At 31.9% G+C, this 18077-nt stretch overlaps 1 protein-coding gene across 1 annotated transcript; it reads left to right on the top strand.

The window, feature by feature from the left end:
- Positions 1 to 777: 777 nt before the first annotated feature.
- On the top strand, positions 778 to 7887 carry LOC134685281 (uncharacterized). Its single transcript, XM_063544887.1, has 6 exons — positions 778 to 1153; positions 2099 to 2212; positions 3779 to 3838; positions 4200 to 4478; positions 5425 to 5598; positions 7155 to 7887. The coding sequence occupies exons 1-6, from the start codon at positions 1018 to 1020 to the stop codon at positions 7748 to 7750; spliced, it is 1359 nt and encodes a 452-aa protein (XP_063400957.1). The 5' UTR covers positions 778 to 1017; the 3' UTR covers positions 7751 to 7887.
- The last annotated feature ends 10190 nt before the right edge of the window (positions 7888 to 18077 follow it).

An 18077-nucleotide genomic window follows, 5' to 3' on the forward strand; every position in this document is an offset into this window, starting at 1 on the left:
GACAGAAAAGCTTCAGTTTTAAGTGTTTATTTAAAATGTATATATTGAAATGCCACGATGATATTCAATTTTTTAATTTGAAGTACCACATGACTTTTAGTCGTAGTATTTATTTCAAAATGTTTTTTTTTATACTCGTCAAAATCAATAAGCATTTATCGCTATTTTATAAAGTTTGGCATGAGAACACTCATCCGATAAATATCATATAAGATTTGACAATAATAGTAGATATTTTATAAAGAACACTTAGCTGTCGTTTCATATGATTAAGTTTGTGTGAAAGAACATTAATTGGTTTTGTATATTGTTTCTTTTCGAACTGTGAACATATGTGTAAATAAATCTGTTTACATTGAAAACTGTACTGCGTTTAACATGTTTAAAGCAACCAACATGTTGATTATAGACCAAACAGACTTTATTGTGACGCACATATTTACAGGGTTATAATGATAACGGACGCAAAGTTTTGGCAATAGCACACGTGTTTTGTATTGCGATGTGAAATTAGATTTATTCGATTGGTATTGTATTATAAAAAAATAAAAAATAAGTATAATTCCCAACCCTCTTCGTTGGCACTGTGTACGACTCGACTATTGGCTCGACGTACAACAACAGTTTTCTGCCGACAAGAACTGGGTCATAATTTAAAAATACATACAAATAATACTGTTTACAAAATTATATTTAATCGACTAAATCACGGTTATTGACCTTCTAATAACATCGCTGTTTACGCTGTTTAAAGCCTCCATTTATTGACCTATGTACCTGTATTGCTATAGTAAATTAGTCGATATAAGTAGAGCCAACTAATATACGTATATATCCGTCAATAAAATGGTATTGCGAAATATTCTTATTTTTAACACTATCGAATTTACAATTATAGAATATTTGAACGGGTAGTGTATGTATAGATCTGTCCATAAATGGTACTGGAAATATTGTGAATTTTAACACTAGCGAATTTTCAATCGTAGAACAGTTTTTATCGTAAGTGTTCAAATCATGAAGACGAATATTTATCCTATGTCGACTCCGGAGTATTCAGAGCAAAGGCCGTCTGGTTTCGATGTTGGCTCACATTCTGCGATTCATCCCGTGGCTTGGGATATTATAACACCAGATCATGTAGCATATACGAGTAAGTTATTTAATATAATTATGCTCTCATGACAGATAATACAATTCTTTTTAAAACTTTCATAGTTTCTACATTTTTACAAACCTTTCTATTATAGCATCCAATTTTAGAATATTTAATGAATGTTAAAAAAAACATGGTTTACCATTGCAAGATCATGTCAATATTCATGTCTCTCTCTCGATCGATCGATCGATTCATTGACTGAATCAACACTTGAAAACTTTGATTTACCTCAGGAACGTATCTTTACTGTTCCCAGTTTACCTGCAATATTAAATTCTTCACAGATTCGGTTGAAGTTGAATTTCATTACAACATTTACTATTTTTTCGAACTTCTACTTGTATATAATTTAGTTTCGTCTAAAAAAACACCTGCAGTTTATAGTATTATTTTCACGTGTTCGAACTTATTCACTTGAAATATTGAGAGATTTTCGAATAAAAAAATGAGACGTTTAGAAATTACAGATATAAATTGACGAGACAACGACAAATTGACAATACTAGGACGGATCCACAGTAAAGTCAAGCAATTTAATACATTTCTGATGTTACTGGTAAAGGTTCATGAACAAAGTTTTCTTGTTGAAATCAAGAAACATAATTATATATTATGATATAAGAGAAAACGGGAGATATGGGGTATGCGTCAATGGGATGCGAAAACCACAACACTTATGACCATAAGACGTATATAGCATGCAATTTTCAGCAAAACACATGAATGTATATATAATGGCTAGCTCTAAAGCGCATTTCGTTAAAACAATTGAATTGTGGATAAGTTTAGCAGAAACTATAGTACGTTATGGTGTTAAAGAATCACTATATAATTTAACATACAATTAGACCGCAGATTTGTCTCGTTAGCCCAACATTTTCATTTCTGTAGAAACAGAATATCAGAATTAATCAGATCTGTCTTCCTTTTTGGTTCCAGTTCCTCCTCCAACATACGATTCAATTTTCATACAAGAAGGACCAACAGAATCTAATGTACGTCATGATGACAGGAATATGTGGGAAAAAGTGCATGAATGGTTTGAAATGTCAGGTAAGTACATGTATTACAAGTTGAAAATAGTCTACAGGAATTTAAGAACATGTAATATTGCATCCTGCTATGGAATAATTACAATGCTCTCTTTGTTTATATATTGCCCTATTTGACATTTTTACCTAGTATGTCTGTTTGTTTTGTTCACACATCGTTGTCAATATAATGGAATTTTATGCGACTGTCATAACAAGTGAAATGTTTAGCTAGCTATAAAACCAGGTTTAATCCACCATTTTCTACATAAGAAAATGCCTTTACCAAGTCAGGAATATGACAGTTGTTATCCATTCGTTTGATGTGTTTGAGTTTTTGATTTTGCCATTTGATAAGGGCCTTTCCGTTTTGAATTTTTCTCAGAGTTCGGTATTTTTGTGATTTTATTTTTTGCATGTTTCTTATTAGAAAAAAGTCTTTTGTTTAAAAGCGGTTGATTGCATTGCATCCATTCATCAGATTTAATAATAATTCAGTATACAGCTGGATATATTTCATTACTAGTATTCTAGTGTTACATTCTATGATCATTGACATCCATACATGACTAGTAACTATATTATACTGGATTGAAATATCCAGAATTATCCTGCAGTTTGATTGGTTAGATAAGAAGGGGATATGAGCCCAAACCCCTTTGAAGGAAAACATCAGTAATGATGAAATCAGACCACTCCAGTACAATATAATTGTTATAATGTAAACTATTATACAAGGCATATATGGGCTCATATTCCCTGTCAGTGCCTGGCGGCTCAGTATATATGTTACATAAAAATAAGAAATTGTGTTATGATTGTCAATGAAACAAATCTCAGAAAGAGACCAAATGTATGGTAGATATAAATTTCTGAACACATAATCCATTTCAAATATTGTATACACATGGCATCCGCTATTTCGAAAAGATATAATTCTGTATGTATATACATGGTTGTAATTTGAATACATTTCCTCTTTCCAACTAAACGGGACTGTGCATTCATACATCCCGCATTTCTTTAAAAATGCACCCTGATCATTAGTAAAGAAATGACATAATATAATGATTGAAATGGTTGGATCATCATATCTGATTGGCGTCTCACGGCACCGACGGATACTTTGGATTATAGTCCTCTCAACTCAGTAGACTCAGTGCAAAGTGCAACTATTTGACGTTTAGCAGTTCTGATGACTTTAATATGTTATACATTCTTTATATAAAATACTACTTAGCAGATATGGTGTGATTGTCAATGAGACTGAATGACATACATCACCGTGTTAAGATTTAATGTACGATTTCCACCGAAGTGTTAAACCATGTCATTAAGTCCAGCAAGCATGACGACAACTTTACCAATCCTATCGTCTTTATTACTGGACTTTCAGATTAACTGTTGGCCGTGTGCCTGTTGTCTAATCTAGATTTAAAACCGTTTTCGCTTGTAGCAATTCTAACTCAGTTTCCACAAATAAACCCATTGATACTTGTAAATATAATTTCAATGATTTTCTCAATTTATATGAAATTGTGTTATGAAATAATTTGACAAACATTGGTGTTTTTATCTTATTTTTCAGTTCTTCAACATATTATTTGGCTTGGAGCCCTCGTCTTTTCGATATTATATATTGTTTTCAGTAAGTCAATATTGAAGTAATTTATTATCAGTTATATACAATTGAATATGTGCGAATTGGCAATGTGTGAAATCCCAATAGTTAGCATTATTTTATTAGATTTGATTTATACCTTTTAGCATAGTAAATAATGTTAATTGGATACTTATATCGAAATGGTAAATGATCATTAGTAAACATCAAGTTATTCAATTTTATTATATGTAAGCCTATTATAGAATGCTATCTGAATATTTAATAAATCAAAATTTTTATTCACATAAATCCTAAAATTGATTGAACAAAAAATTCATATCTTTGAAATTTAGACAGCACTATCTCTACATCCTATTATAATGTGTATTTTATTTATATTTTAAAGGTTTAAAATATGGTGGTAACTGTGATCGGAAACTATACAATGAAACGGACGGGAAAGTGATAGAGGAGGTAGATCTTCCATCAACCATGAAGGCAGAGGGTGGTGTATTGTGTGCAACAGTTCTCTATGTCTTTGTTTTGCTATTATTTCGTATTTGTGATACAAATCGGACACGTCGCATCAACATGGCAGATTCTAAGGGAAGACAAACAAGGAAAGGTCAACTCGTATTTGTTTGTTGTATTCTTTTCATAGCCAGCTTTGTTTTGTGTATAATAGGTTCGTACATGCATGTTTTCAAACACTGCACATGCAGCTTCTAATATCATTATTGGTATATTAAATTTATTTACATGATTGTTTAAAAATACTTAAATAGAAAATATCATTGTCCCTTTTCAATATCACACTTGTATCAACCCGAGACACCAATATTACATTGGTTGAGTTTGATACGGTGTGTGATATTGCAAAGGCCATCTCATAAATACACTATTATATAAAACGTGTTCTTCAAGTACAACTAATCCAGATGTTTTTCAAGAGACATGACGTAATACATATTAGGGGTTTGCAACCATAATTGATATCGATTACGTGACGTCATACATATAAGGGGTTTTATAAAGTGTTTTGCAACCGTGACTGATATCGATATTATCACAGATTGGTGATGCAGCACGATTATCATGTATTACCCATATTTAATTAGTCGGAGCCTCAGTATTATAGCTTTGTAAGAGGTATGGAAATTTTTTAATTGTGGACGGCCGTACAGCGACCTATAGTTGTTAACATTAACGTCATTTGGTCTCGGGTGGATAGTTGTCTCAGTTTCAATCATATCAATCTGCTTATTATATATTACTATGTGTTTTGTTAAGTCCTTTTGTATTCCAAATTAAAACTACCTTTAATGAAAATTGCCTTTCCCCTGAAATTCATATATATACTAGTATTATCATCGTGTGTTATATCTGTATAAAGGTATCTACTCCTTAATTATTCCGTGGTTCGTCGGTTTTATGACGTGCGTATCTAGTTTGTGTTATCAACTAAACCTACAGTTTTCAATTCAGTTGCGCTTGCATTAAATTTACAATGAAAATGCAACTCGTTCCCATTCGTTATCTGTGAGTGTGTGATTAAAATTTGAGTACATTAATATTGTCAAAAGTCATGCAGATTTGTTCCTTATATTATGTACACTTGTTATTACTTCTAGGAGCAACAAGAGTTATCCCATTCTATGACTATGATGTCTCCAAAAACTATACATTTATGTGTGATTCCGAGTTCTATAGCTTTTACCACGATGCCAAGATTGGACAGCTATCTATAATGATGCCATATGCTGCTTACATCATAATCTACCTGTTTATAGTTATACCTAAAGCAAGTAAGTTTGCTAATAATATGTTCAGTCAACTTGTACAGTATTTCATTTTACGAGGAATCAACAGATGACCAGAATAAGAATTGATTTAATGATGAATGTATATACAATTGGCATGAAAAAAAACACGTGTTTCACGTTTAATACCGGAATATAAAAAAAAAAGAAGATGTGGTATGATTGCCAATAAGACAACTCTCCACAAGAGACCAAATAATACAAAAAATAACAGCTATAGGTCACCGTTCGGCCTTCAACAGTGAGCAAATCCCATACCACATAGTTAGCTTTAAAAGGCCCCGAAATTTAACATTCAACATTTAATATTTAAGTATTTACATATTTTCCGATCTTTCACAGCTACTGTTTTAACATTTTGCATTAGGTCCGAGACCACAGTTATTTCGTAGTGCATTTCTTTTAGACAATAAATGTAAATTAAAAAATTCCACCTGCGCTTTCACAAGAATATTTTTACAGTGAATTGTACTACTTTTGGGACAACTTATATCAAAACTATAGAAAACTTCATCAGCTCTAACTCAAAATATGGACAATTTTATGTTAAGAAGGTCTTGAAATCTTTAGACAGCTTCTGAAGTGCTAATTTTTAACCTTTTTCAGCTGGACCAAATCACTACTTTACTTTTAAATTCATGACTCAAATTAAGTGTAATTTCTCTAATAAACTCAAAAACGCTTTAACCAATTTGCATGAAACTTTGTTGACTTGTTCATATCTATTGACGTGAGCTCCTTTCGTTTTTTATAAATTTTACGTTTCCGAGTTTTGGGGTTTTATTCATTACAAAAAGGGGAATTTTCCAGTTTTCGGACAATAGCTCAAAACCACTTTCACCAATTTGTAAGAAAACTTTGGTGAATTGTTTATATATATATATTGACATGAGCTCCCTTTCGATTTTTATACAGTTTTCGGACAATATCCTTAAAGTGCTTTGAGCAGTTTTCATTAAACTTTGGTGACTGATTTATATCTATTAAGATAACCTCCGTTTAGTTTTTTATAAATATCTGATATGACATTGAGAAGTTATTGAATTTATTCTTTGAAAACGCGACGGACATATCATGCGCTCATGGCGCAGCTGTTTATTTTGTATGTATCAAAACCAATATGTGAATGATATTTTCTCTGCATTATGTGCTTTTTTTTTATCTTACGGTTCAGTTTCACCTCTCAAAAGGTTTATATCTAAGGAAACTTACAATAAATTAGCAAATGCATTCAAAGCATGTTGACTCTAGAATGACACATACCTTGTCCCCTGTTTAATCGCTTTCGAAATCTTGAATAATATTTATTTTTGTTTCGTCAATGTGTTAGCCTATATTTAACTCGAAAAGGCCACCGGAATAATAGAAATAGCCGAATTTGTATCGCCTTAAAAAAAAAAGTTTCATAATATCTGTGTAAGTCTATTACAGAAACGGTGAGAAAAGTGAAAATATATAAAGTGTTGTATTATTAGAATTTTGTTGCTTATACTATTTTGCCTCTAAGTTTCAATATTTTTGTTTTCTCTTATTATTCAAAGAGTTATGGTTCATTCGACGCAAATGGCGACAGTGGGCCAGTCTTCTTGATGCCGATCAAGATGGCATCATCAGTATAAGAGACATGGAGAAGACCAACGCAAGGCTAGAACTACTCCGACGGACCAGTGGAGATAGAAAGACAGCTCTAAATGCAGGCGCACAGAAAAAATGGTGGGATGAGAATATATTCAAAAGGGGAGTCAACAAAGACATTTCTGTAGACGATTATATAACTTATCTTGAGGGGATTTATACTCCTCATGGTATGGAGAGCACAATGCGTCCTGTTATTACTGGTTTTTTTAATTTTTTCTCAACACCTGATTATCGTAAGAAAAATATTCCAATTTTGGAAGAAGAATTTTTAAAGTTTTGGACGATATTAAAAAATGTCGATGAATCTCATTGCCGGAGAATGTTTGTTAGATATTTTCTAAATCCTGTAACATTGGCAAGTTTTCTTGACAATTTTGTGTCCCTTGTAGCACATAATGATTTCTTTGACGAAAAAACGTTAAGGGTCCATAAAATATTAAACCCTAAACGATCAGGAACATGTGATCTTATTTGTCATCCTTCATTCTGTGATGTCTAATCAAAAACAACAATAACACCGGGAACATGTGATCTTATTTGTAATCTTTCAACCTGTGATGTCTAATCAAAAACAACAATAACACCAGGAACATGTGATCTTATTTGTAATCTTTCAACCTGTGATGTTTGATCAAAGCAACAAACATAATACCAGGAACATGCAATCTTTTTCGTTATCCTTCAGCCTGTGGTATCTGATCAAAGCAACAACAATAACATCTAGCACATGTGATCTTATTTGTCATCCTTCACCCTTTGATGACTGATCAAAGCAACAACAATAACCCCTAGCACATGTGATCTAATTTGTCATCCTTCAGCCTGTGGTATCTGATCAAAGCAACAACAATAACCCCTAGCACATGTGATCTTATTTGTCATCCTTCGCCCTTTGATGACTGATCAAAGCCAGAACAATATTAAAAATAAAATATCAAACCCTAATCGATCAGGAACATGTGATCTTATTTGTCACTCTTCATCCTTAAGTTTGATGTATGATCAAGCAATAACAATAACCCCTAGCACATGTGATCTTATTTGTCATCCTTCGCCCTTTGATGACTGATCAAAGCCAGAACAATATTAAAAATAAAATATTAAACCCTAAACGATCAGGAACATGTGTGTGATCTTATTTGTCACTCTTCATCCTTTGATGTATGACCAAGCAATAACAATAAGCCTTGTCACATGTGATCTTATTTGTCATCCTTAACCCTTTGATGACTGATCAAAGCCAGAACAAAATTAAAAATAAAATATCAAACCCTAAACGATCAGGAACATGTGATCTTATTTGTCAACCTTCTTCCTTTGATGTCTGATCAAGCAATAACAATAATACCTGAAAAATATGTGATTTTATTTGTCAACCTTCTTCCTTTGATGTCTGATCAAGCAATAACAATAATACCAGAAACATGTGATTTCATTTGCCAACCTTCTTCCTTTGATGTCTGATCAAGCAATAACAATAATACCAGAAACATGTGATTTTACTTGTGTCATCCTTTAAATTAATTTTTGTACAAATTTTAGAAAAGAGAAATTTAAGATCTCTACTTGATGATATGTTCGTAAAATGTAAAGGTTTCTGTAATTCAACCCACTCGTCCATCGTTTGTTGAGCATAACAACACGTCTTCGTCCTTAGTCATAATGAACATGATATGTTTTAATAGTTTCGTCAAACAATATTTTGAGATTAATATATAAAGGTAAACGATAATTTTCAATAAGAAGCATCTTTTTGACATATGCATATTTAATTTATGGCATTAAATAGATACTCAGTATAGGTATTTAACGTGTGTTTGCTTCTTGGTGGGTTTTTTAAAAGGAATACTGACTGTTGTAAATACTGCTGTATCTCGGGTAATTTTTTATTTGTTAAATTACATTTTGATTTATATATAAGCTGTTTTTTTATTTTTATTTATATATCTTTGTTGGGTATTTTGTGGTTCATGGGAACCTTTATAATAGTATTCGGTTGTTCAGTTTGTAAATTGTTGTTTTATATCTTTCCTTATTAAATACTATAAATGATTGTTTGTTTAAAGTAGTATTAAGCAGCACATGTATACCATAAGAAAAAATTCACACACCTAATTAAATGGGCATTCAAAAAATCAGAATGTGAATATATATGTTCAAACTCTTTTAGGTCATTTTTTAGTAGCAATAAACAAAAAAACTATGTTAATTGGACATGCTTTGATACTATATATGCCCTTGAATTTTTACTAGATAACATTTTTGTTCGCTTTGGGGATTCCGTATATCGTCAGATTATCGAAATTCCAATGGGGACTAACTGTGCACCACTTATTGCGGACCTGTTTTTGTATTGTTATGAGTTACAATTTATGACAAAAATAAGCAAAGACCCATCGAAACAACATCTGATAAACAAATTTAATAATACTTTTAGATATTTGGATGATATTTTGGCTCTCAATAATGACGACTTCAGTATGTATATTAATGAAATTTATCCTGTTGAACTTACTTTAAATAAAGCTAATACTAACAATGACCACTACCCTTTTCTTGATCTTGATATATATATCACTAATGGAAAGCTGAATACTAAAATTTATGATAAAAGGGATGATTTTTCATTTCCTATCGTTAATTATCCGTTTTAGATGGTGACGTTCCCTTGTCACCATCTTACGGTGTTTATTTATCTCAACTTGTACGATTCGCTCGTGTATGTAACAATGTTTTAGATTTTAACGAGAGAAATTTATGTATTACTGAAAAATTATTACACCAGGGTTTTCGATATCACAAACTAGTCAAAACATTTACTAAATTTTATCATCGGTATAAAGACATCATTCGTAAATATAGCTCAACATGCAGACTTCTAATACGTTCAGGTATTTCACATCCAATTTTTTATGGAAATATTCTTTATAAAGCACAAAGGTGTCAGTATTCACCTCAGAAACTTACAAAACCTTTGAATAGACTTATTAAGAAAGGATATAATTACGATACTGTTGTCAAGTCATTAAAGATTGCATATTTTGGCGTTAATATTGAGTCACTGATAAGGTCTTTGCATCGGAACTAAACACATTTATTCTAAAAACAGTTAATGACACGGGTTATGTTCTTCTCATATATGTTATGATGGTATGATACTAAACCCCTAAAGGGAAGGATTGTGCCTGATGTTCATATGATGAAATCATAATCTTTCAGTCAGTTTAATTGAAGTCTGGAGCTGGCATGTCAGTTAACTGCTAGTAGTCTGTTGTTATTTATGTATTATTGTCATTTTGTTTATTTTCTTTGGTTACATCTTCTGACATCAGACTCGGACTTCTCTTGAACTGAATTTTAATGTGCGTATTGTTATGCGTTTACTTTTCTACATTGGTTAGAGGTATAGGGGGAGGGTTGAGATCTCACAAACATGTTTAACCCCGCCGCATTTTTGCGCCTGTCCCAAGTCAGGAGCCTCTGGCCTTTGTTAGTCTTGTATTATTTTAATTTTAGTTTCTTGTGTACAATTTGGAAATTAGTATGGCGTTCATTATCACTTGACTAGTATATATTTGTTTAGGGGCCAGCTGATGGACGCCTCCGGGTGCGGGAATTTCTCGCTAAATTGAAGACCTGTTGGTGACCCTCTGCTGTTGTTTTTTATTTGGTCGGGTTGTTGTCTCTTTGACACATTCCCCATTTCCATTCTCAATTTCATCTTCAGCATAAGAATCCGTCTTCAAAGTTTACACAAACATTTTTTTATACTGTAAAATACCAGAACATACAATGAAAACACTTCAAATACGGTTACACAATAATCTATAAGAAGTTATGTCGTTTTCCATTTATTTTGGGTACAAAGTTTTCTCCATTTGCTACGTTTCACTGGAAGTATATAATTTCAAATGCAGTCTAATTTCGTCTGCACTCATGGTTGTAAAAAAACTTTTTTGTTACCTTTTGAGTTAAATAAATAAAAAGATATAAGATACTAAGGGAAATGAAACATAAAGTTGAATAAAACCAGATAACACAACACTTTGGCCAAAAGAAAGAGAAAATACGATAAGATAACTAATAGTCCACAGACCTTATACATAAACATTGGACTTGGAAAACAAAACAAAGAGTTATTAATCCTGGCTTGTTCCAATAGTGTACTATCGAAATGAATCTGGTATAATCTGAAAACCTGTACAGATTCATAACATAAATACCAGTATATAATAAAATCTATTAAGTCCTACTTATATGACCTGAAAGTCTGCATTGATTCTCTGAGTCTACACGCAGTCATAAGGTCACAATTGGGAATAGGACACAATCTGTAAGATAACAGATCATACCACAATTCTGTTATCTACAGACCGCAAAACAAATGTCGTTAGTGAAAGTTATATTGCTATTTCATTGTTCTTCCTCATAACTCTGTTAGATCAGTTTTTATGTAAAGAGCAACTGGACTAATTAAGTCTATTAAAGTGTGAACATGCATGAGGGTAACGTTTTACCTTACGTACTAACTGATATATGTAAAGGCCATACGATGGAGTTAAAGTACACCTCTTACCTATTTTAAAACTAGAGCACATGCAAATATGGATACGTGTCTTACATAATACAATGATACAGTTTTGGATTTCACAATTTCCTACTCAAAAATTAATCAAGTACAAAATATCTCTTCTGCCTCGAACTCAATCAAACTAAAATATCAAGTTCACATCTACACAAAAGACACTGGATGGCGGAATCGTACACTCAGATGTTCTCAATCAAAACAATCTACAAAATGATGTATACCACTTTTAAGATATTCAAACAGTATTGAAACAAGAATATAAACTAGAATTGCCATTGCAAGCAATAGCGGATGTCACCCTTCCCCTATTGCCACTAAGCGGCAGCCATTTGAAAACAATTTAACAGTGAATGCAGATCAACGCATTGCGATATATCTTTTCGTAAATTTTCAGTACATTTTGAGCATTGTCAAAAGTTTCACATTTCTTCTGTTTCTATGGCAACGGCAGCCATTTTGAAAATTCTGCAGTCAAAAGTCTCATCTATACATGCCAGTTAACAATAATACTAAGTTTCATTAAGTTTGGAGCATTTTGAAAATATTTGACATTTCTGCAGTTTCCATGGCAACAGTGGCCATTTTGGAAATTCTAACTTCAAAAGTCTCATGCAGACTTGACAGTCAACAAATATATTAAGTTTCATAAATTTTTGAGCATTTTAAAATTTTTGACATTTTGGCTGGTTTCTATGGTTACAGATACCATTCCAAATTTCTAATGGCAGATACCACATTGGTACATGGGAGGGAACATACCATCAAAGTTTCAATGGATTTGACCTACCATTTTAAGAAAGTAAAAGGTTTTTGAAGCATTTTGACCATTTTTGACTTGTTTCCATGGTAACGGCAGACATTTTTGAAATTCCAACGCCAAATTGCACATCTACTTATATGACCAATGTTGCTCATCGTTACTGTGGAGTTTTATTAAATTTGAAGCATTTTGATATTTTGGAAATTTTTGGTGTAGTTTCCATGGCAACATGATAGTTCCAATGATTGCCAAAATCATCCAAAACAATTATATGCCCGGCACCTACATTTTATCAAAATATAATGAGTATAAGTTAAAGCAACTCCAAATAATTCATTAAAACCAAAAACTCGAATTTTTCACAATTGTTCCGTTTCCATGGTAACGGCAGCAACCCGAAATTTTATGTTCCTCATTATAGTAAACTATCATTAAGATTGGTTCCATTGGCTCCAAGAAAACTGCCGGACAAAATAGGTGGAAGAATAATAATAATAATACAGAAAAAGAAACAGAGGAAAAGCAATATGTCACCCGACATTGTCGATCGGGTGACATAAATATATTCGTAAAAGAAAGATTAAACTTCTGACTATAAAAAACATGTGCTATTAAACTTTGATAACTTAAAACCCGTGCAGTGACATTGTAAATATATCTTCAAATCGGTGTATAACTGTTAAACAAACTATTTAAACTCCCCGTTATAAAATCATTGTACGATCTGTCAAACTCATTCCGCATGCTGCGCATAGATATATCTCACATGTAATGGTTTTCTGTTGCAATATTGATTTGTACAGGCAAAAATGACTATGAAAACATAAATGTAGTTATAAACACAAATAAAGCAATAAATATAAAAACAGATACCAATTTTCAATATATAGCATATATGGTGACGTGGATAAGGTACAAATATGCAAATTGATTCTAAATTACTTTAAACCTTATTTGTATGATAAAAACTATTCCAGCATTGGATGCTTTTTATTTTCATATTTCACAATTTCCGAAATTTAAAGGATAACCATGGTTGATCGATTGATTATTTGTTGATTGTTATAAATCCAATTACAGAGTTTAATTAATAAATTTGTTACATTATGGCATGTCCTAAATGTGTGCTCAATAGTTTCAATGGTTTCATGGCAGAAAGTAAATTTACGATTTTCCTGGTATCTTAATTTTAATAAATTTCTGTAAGTTTGTATTTTTCTTTCATTTCTTTTCGTTCAATGTGTGCATTTTATTGTTATACTAAACCAATTCGAGGCAAGGGTAACTCTATTCATCATAGTGTCGTGCATTTTTACTTATTATTCCATTAATATAGAAAATATTACATCACGTACTCGCAAATAGTAATATGTGTACTAGTATATGATGATAAAAATAACAAACAAGTGCTAGTTACTATCGAGCTCGAATATTGCTTGCCGGGGTAGTTTGGCACAGTGAATGCGTTTAATAGTTATCAAAGGTATACCAGGCTTACTATATGATACGCAAGACGCGGGTTTTGTCTAAATGTAAGACTCATCAGTGACGCTCAGATCAAAAAGCGCTTTGAATGTTCGTGATAAAGCTTTATACAATACAATTAGGCCAAAAGGAAAAGTTAAATAGATGAATAATGTAGAATGTAGAGTTTTTGTAAATATACTTTAAATCAAAAATATTTAGGAAAGTAACACGAATACATTATGACCAATTAAGCGAATGTTACACAAAATAATAAGAAAGCAAATAATTGTGTACGGTTAAAATGTCGCCTCATCGTACAGTATAAATTCGTCTGCCGTTTAATTCAGTAAACATTTGTCCGCCTTCTAAGTTTTCAACGCGCTATGAAAAGTTGGTCAAAAGTTATAAAACTGTCCATTTAATAACAGTTTATGACCAGCTAATTAATACACATGCTAAGAACATCCTTCACGTATTCGTCTTTATTATTTAAACACATTTATTGAAATAAATAGGAACATGTAACAGGTTTATGGAAATATCCGGGTATTGTACATGCATATATGTAGGTCCGTTAACTAAATGGTATAGTGAAAGTTTATAACATACGAATCTTCATAAAAGAATCTGTGTATAAAATTAAGAGTGTTTAAATCATGGATAACAATGCCGATTATGTGCCACCTCCGGAGTACTCAGTATCCTTTGAATTTGCTGTTGGCCCAAACTCCGAAATAACTAATGAAGCATCGGATATAACGACACCAGAGCTTAGCCAAAACCCCACAATATATACTGGAGTTTCGAATATAATGACACCAGCGCGTATAACAGATATAGGTAAGTTGTTATCTACTGCGAAAATTGATAATAATATCATGACACAAACTAAAATAGAATCTTTGTCTTTTCAGTGGCATTTAATTTCCTGGATTGACATGTTATAAATTGTATTTTAGTCTCTGAATCAAGCTTTCAAATATTTTTGATAAAATAGATTCATGATATATGACAGAGGAAGCATGCCAACAGAAATATGTGTCCTCTTATTTGAGTGCAGCATTCCTCTCATGGGAGTATAGCATTCAAATGAATCAATATTTGAATAAATTGGCGTGTTGAATATGCTTAAGGCGAATCAAAATTTGGTTTAAACGCAAACGTATTTCTGTTTTCATTTGTATCTCATCTTTCAAAAGTATATGGTTTGCATACATTACTGCGCGTGCTCAAAATATATACAGGAAATACCAGGATAGTTATTAAACAACATACTATCAACCTTTTAAAGAATGCATTACCGTAAATAATGTGATTTCAATTATATTCGTGGATTGAGGCAAAGTAGTATTCATGTGGATATTTGTTATTTCAGTTTTGCTTAAGTGTGCATACAAGCCTATAGAAGAAGGGCGAAAGATACCAGAGGGACATTCAAACTCATAGATAAAAAAATAAACTAACAACGCCATGGCTAAAAAAGAAAAAGACGAACAGACAAATAATAAAACACAACATAGAAAACTAAAGACAAAGCAACACGAACACGAACCAAAAACTGGGGATGATCTCATGTGCTATGCAGATGTTGCTCCATATGTGGCATCCGTCGTGTTGCTCATGTTATTACAAACCCGGTAAATAGTCTAAATCGGTAGGTCACATTCGTGAAAAGAAAAATATAACTTCCTTGAACGCTAAAATACGTGAAATCCATAAAAATTTATACAAACAATGTGTTAGATTCAGTGACATTTTAAAATTTATACAACTTCAAATTTACATGAAAAAAGGAATAAATACGCTTACTACTACATGTACATAGAATTTATCGACAGTGAATGTTGAAATCAAACTGGAAAATATTAGCAAGCGGTAAACTAATAGAAACGAGTTACAGTAAATGTATCATGAGATATTTATAAGATTTTGCTGTTTTACGTTAAACTTAAAATTGATTCGAATATGCACTATCACTCATGTTCGGTAATATTATTAAAGTAATTCCTTTTTCAAAACTAGATGAACATTTGTTTAAAAAATCTCGAACTCCGACAAAAATTCTTAACGGAAAGTCCATAAGCAAATTGCAAAATCAAACTCTCAAACACATAAAACGAATGGATAAAAACTGTCATATTCCAGGCTTGTTACAGGCATTTCAAAAATGGATTATGGTTGTTTAAATCAGGTTCATTGACAACATTTTTTATATATTACATACATAATTTGAAAAAGACTACAAATATTATTGATTTTCATTTAATAATGTATTAGAAAGCAAAATAGAAATTTGAATTAGTTTTACGATTTTCAGTGGTATATTAAATGTCACCACAATTTATTACTAAGCCTTTTTCTCGTCCTTAACCTTCAGAAAAAAATACCACAATTATTCAGTGCTGTTCTGAAAAAAGTTAAATCACAAAAATACTAAACACGAGAAAAAGTGAGAGGGTTAGCGCTAAAAAACCAGGTTTAATCCACCATTTTCTACATTTGAAAATGCCTGTTCCAAGTCAGGAATATGACAGTTCTTGTCCATTCGTTTTTGATGCGTTTTGTTATTTGATTTTGCCATGTGATTATGGACTTTTCGAATTGATTTTCCTCTAAGTTCAGTATTTTTGTGATTTTACTTTTTAAAACGGAAAGTCCCTTATCAAATGCTAAAATCAAATGATAAAACACATCGTACGAATGAACTACAACTATCATACTCCTTACTCGGTACAGGCATGTTCTTATGTAGAAAAATGATGTAATGAACCTGGTTTTATAGCTAGCTAAACCTCTCACTTGTATGACAGTCGCATCAAATTCCATTATATTGACAACGATGCGTGAACAAAACAAACATATTTAAGGTGAAAATGTCGAAAATAGGGGAACAGCAGTCAACATTGTGTTATAATCTTAATCACTAAAAAATTCCAAAATTATTAATCCCTGCTTCTTTGATAAACATCAGGTTTCAGGTCCTCCACCAGCATATAATTCAATTTTCGTCAGTCAGGAACCTTCAAAGACAAGTGAAAAACTCGATCACAGGAATATGTGGGAAAAGGTACATGAATGGTTTGAAATGTCAAGTGAGTACATGTTTGTTTTTCAGGTATAAAACCTTACCTGGATAAGTGATGTACATGAAAACATTTCTTGTTCCTATGAAGACTAATTTCTTGTTCCTATGAAGACTAATAGCTCACAATTTCTTCTGATATTTGAAAGCCGGCATTTAGATAAAACATTTGATTATTACTTGATGATAAAAACGAAAGAATGAACGAACTTTCCGCGATATCGATATCCGAACGATATGTGAGTTATTAATCAGGGTGTTTTATCGATACTTTATGTGTTCGTTCATTAAAATACGAAAGTGATTGTAACTGCCGGTATATTATTTGTTATTATGTATTCAATCTTCCAACTGTAGCAACGGGTATTAAAGGGTCAATATTCAGATATTCAAAGTAAAAGTAAATACCATATTGGGTATTAAATAGGATTTAAAAATTAGTAATCATATAAAAAAAAAGTAAAATAACAAAAATACTGTAATCAGAGGAAAATCCAAAGCAGAAAGTCTCTAATCAAATGGCAAAATCAAAAGCTCAAACACATCAAACGAATGGATAACAACTGTTATATTTCTGTATCGGTACAGACATTTTCTTATGTATAAAATGGTGGATTAAACCTGGTTTTATAGCTAGCTAAACCTCTCACTTGTATAATAGTCGCATGAAATTTCCATTTTATTGACAACGATGTGTGAACAAAACAAACAGACACAAAACATGTAGGTAAAAATGTCAAAAATTAGGGTACAGCAGTCAACATTGTATTATAGTCTAAAGCACCAAAGAAAAAAATGTAACAAAGATACACAAAAAGGCATATAGACAAAGCACATAAGCAAAAATGAAAGACAAGAATACAGAAATCTAGCACAACACAATGACGGGATGTACAAGTACGGAGCTGCGTTATAGTTATGTAACAAAG

This window comes from Mytilus trossulus, chromosome 9 (assembly GCF_036588685.1).
Source record: "Mytilus trossulus isolate FHL-02 chromosome 9, PNRI_Mtr1.1.1.hap1, whole genome shotgun sequence".
Classification (NCBI taxonomy): Eukaryota; Metazoa; Mollusca; class Bivalvia; order Mytilida; family Mytilidae; genus Mytilus; species Mytilus trossulus.

Coding starts and splice junctions, on each gene's coding strand:
- LOC134685281 (XM_063544887.1), top strand. CDS start 1,018: ATGAAGACGAATATTTATCCTATGTCGACTCCGGAGTATTCAGAGCAA. Junction 1,154..2,098: donor AGATCATGTAGCATATACGA/GTAAGTTATTTA, acceptor TTTTGGTTCCAG/TTCCTCCTCCAACATACGAT. Junction 2,213..3,778: donor TGAATGGTTTGAAATGTCAG/GTAAGTACATGT, acceptor CTTATTTTTCAG/TTCTTCAACATATTATTTGG.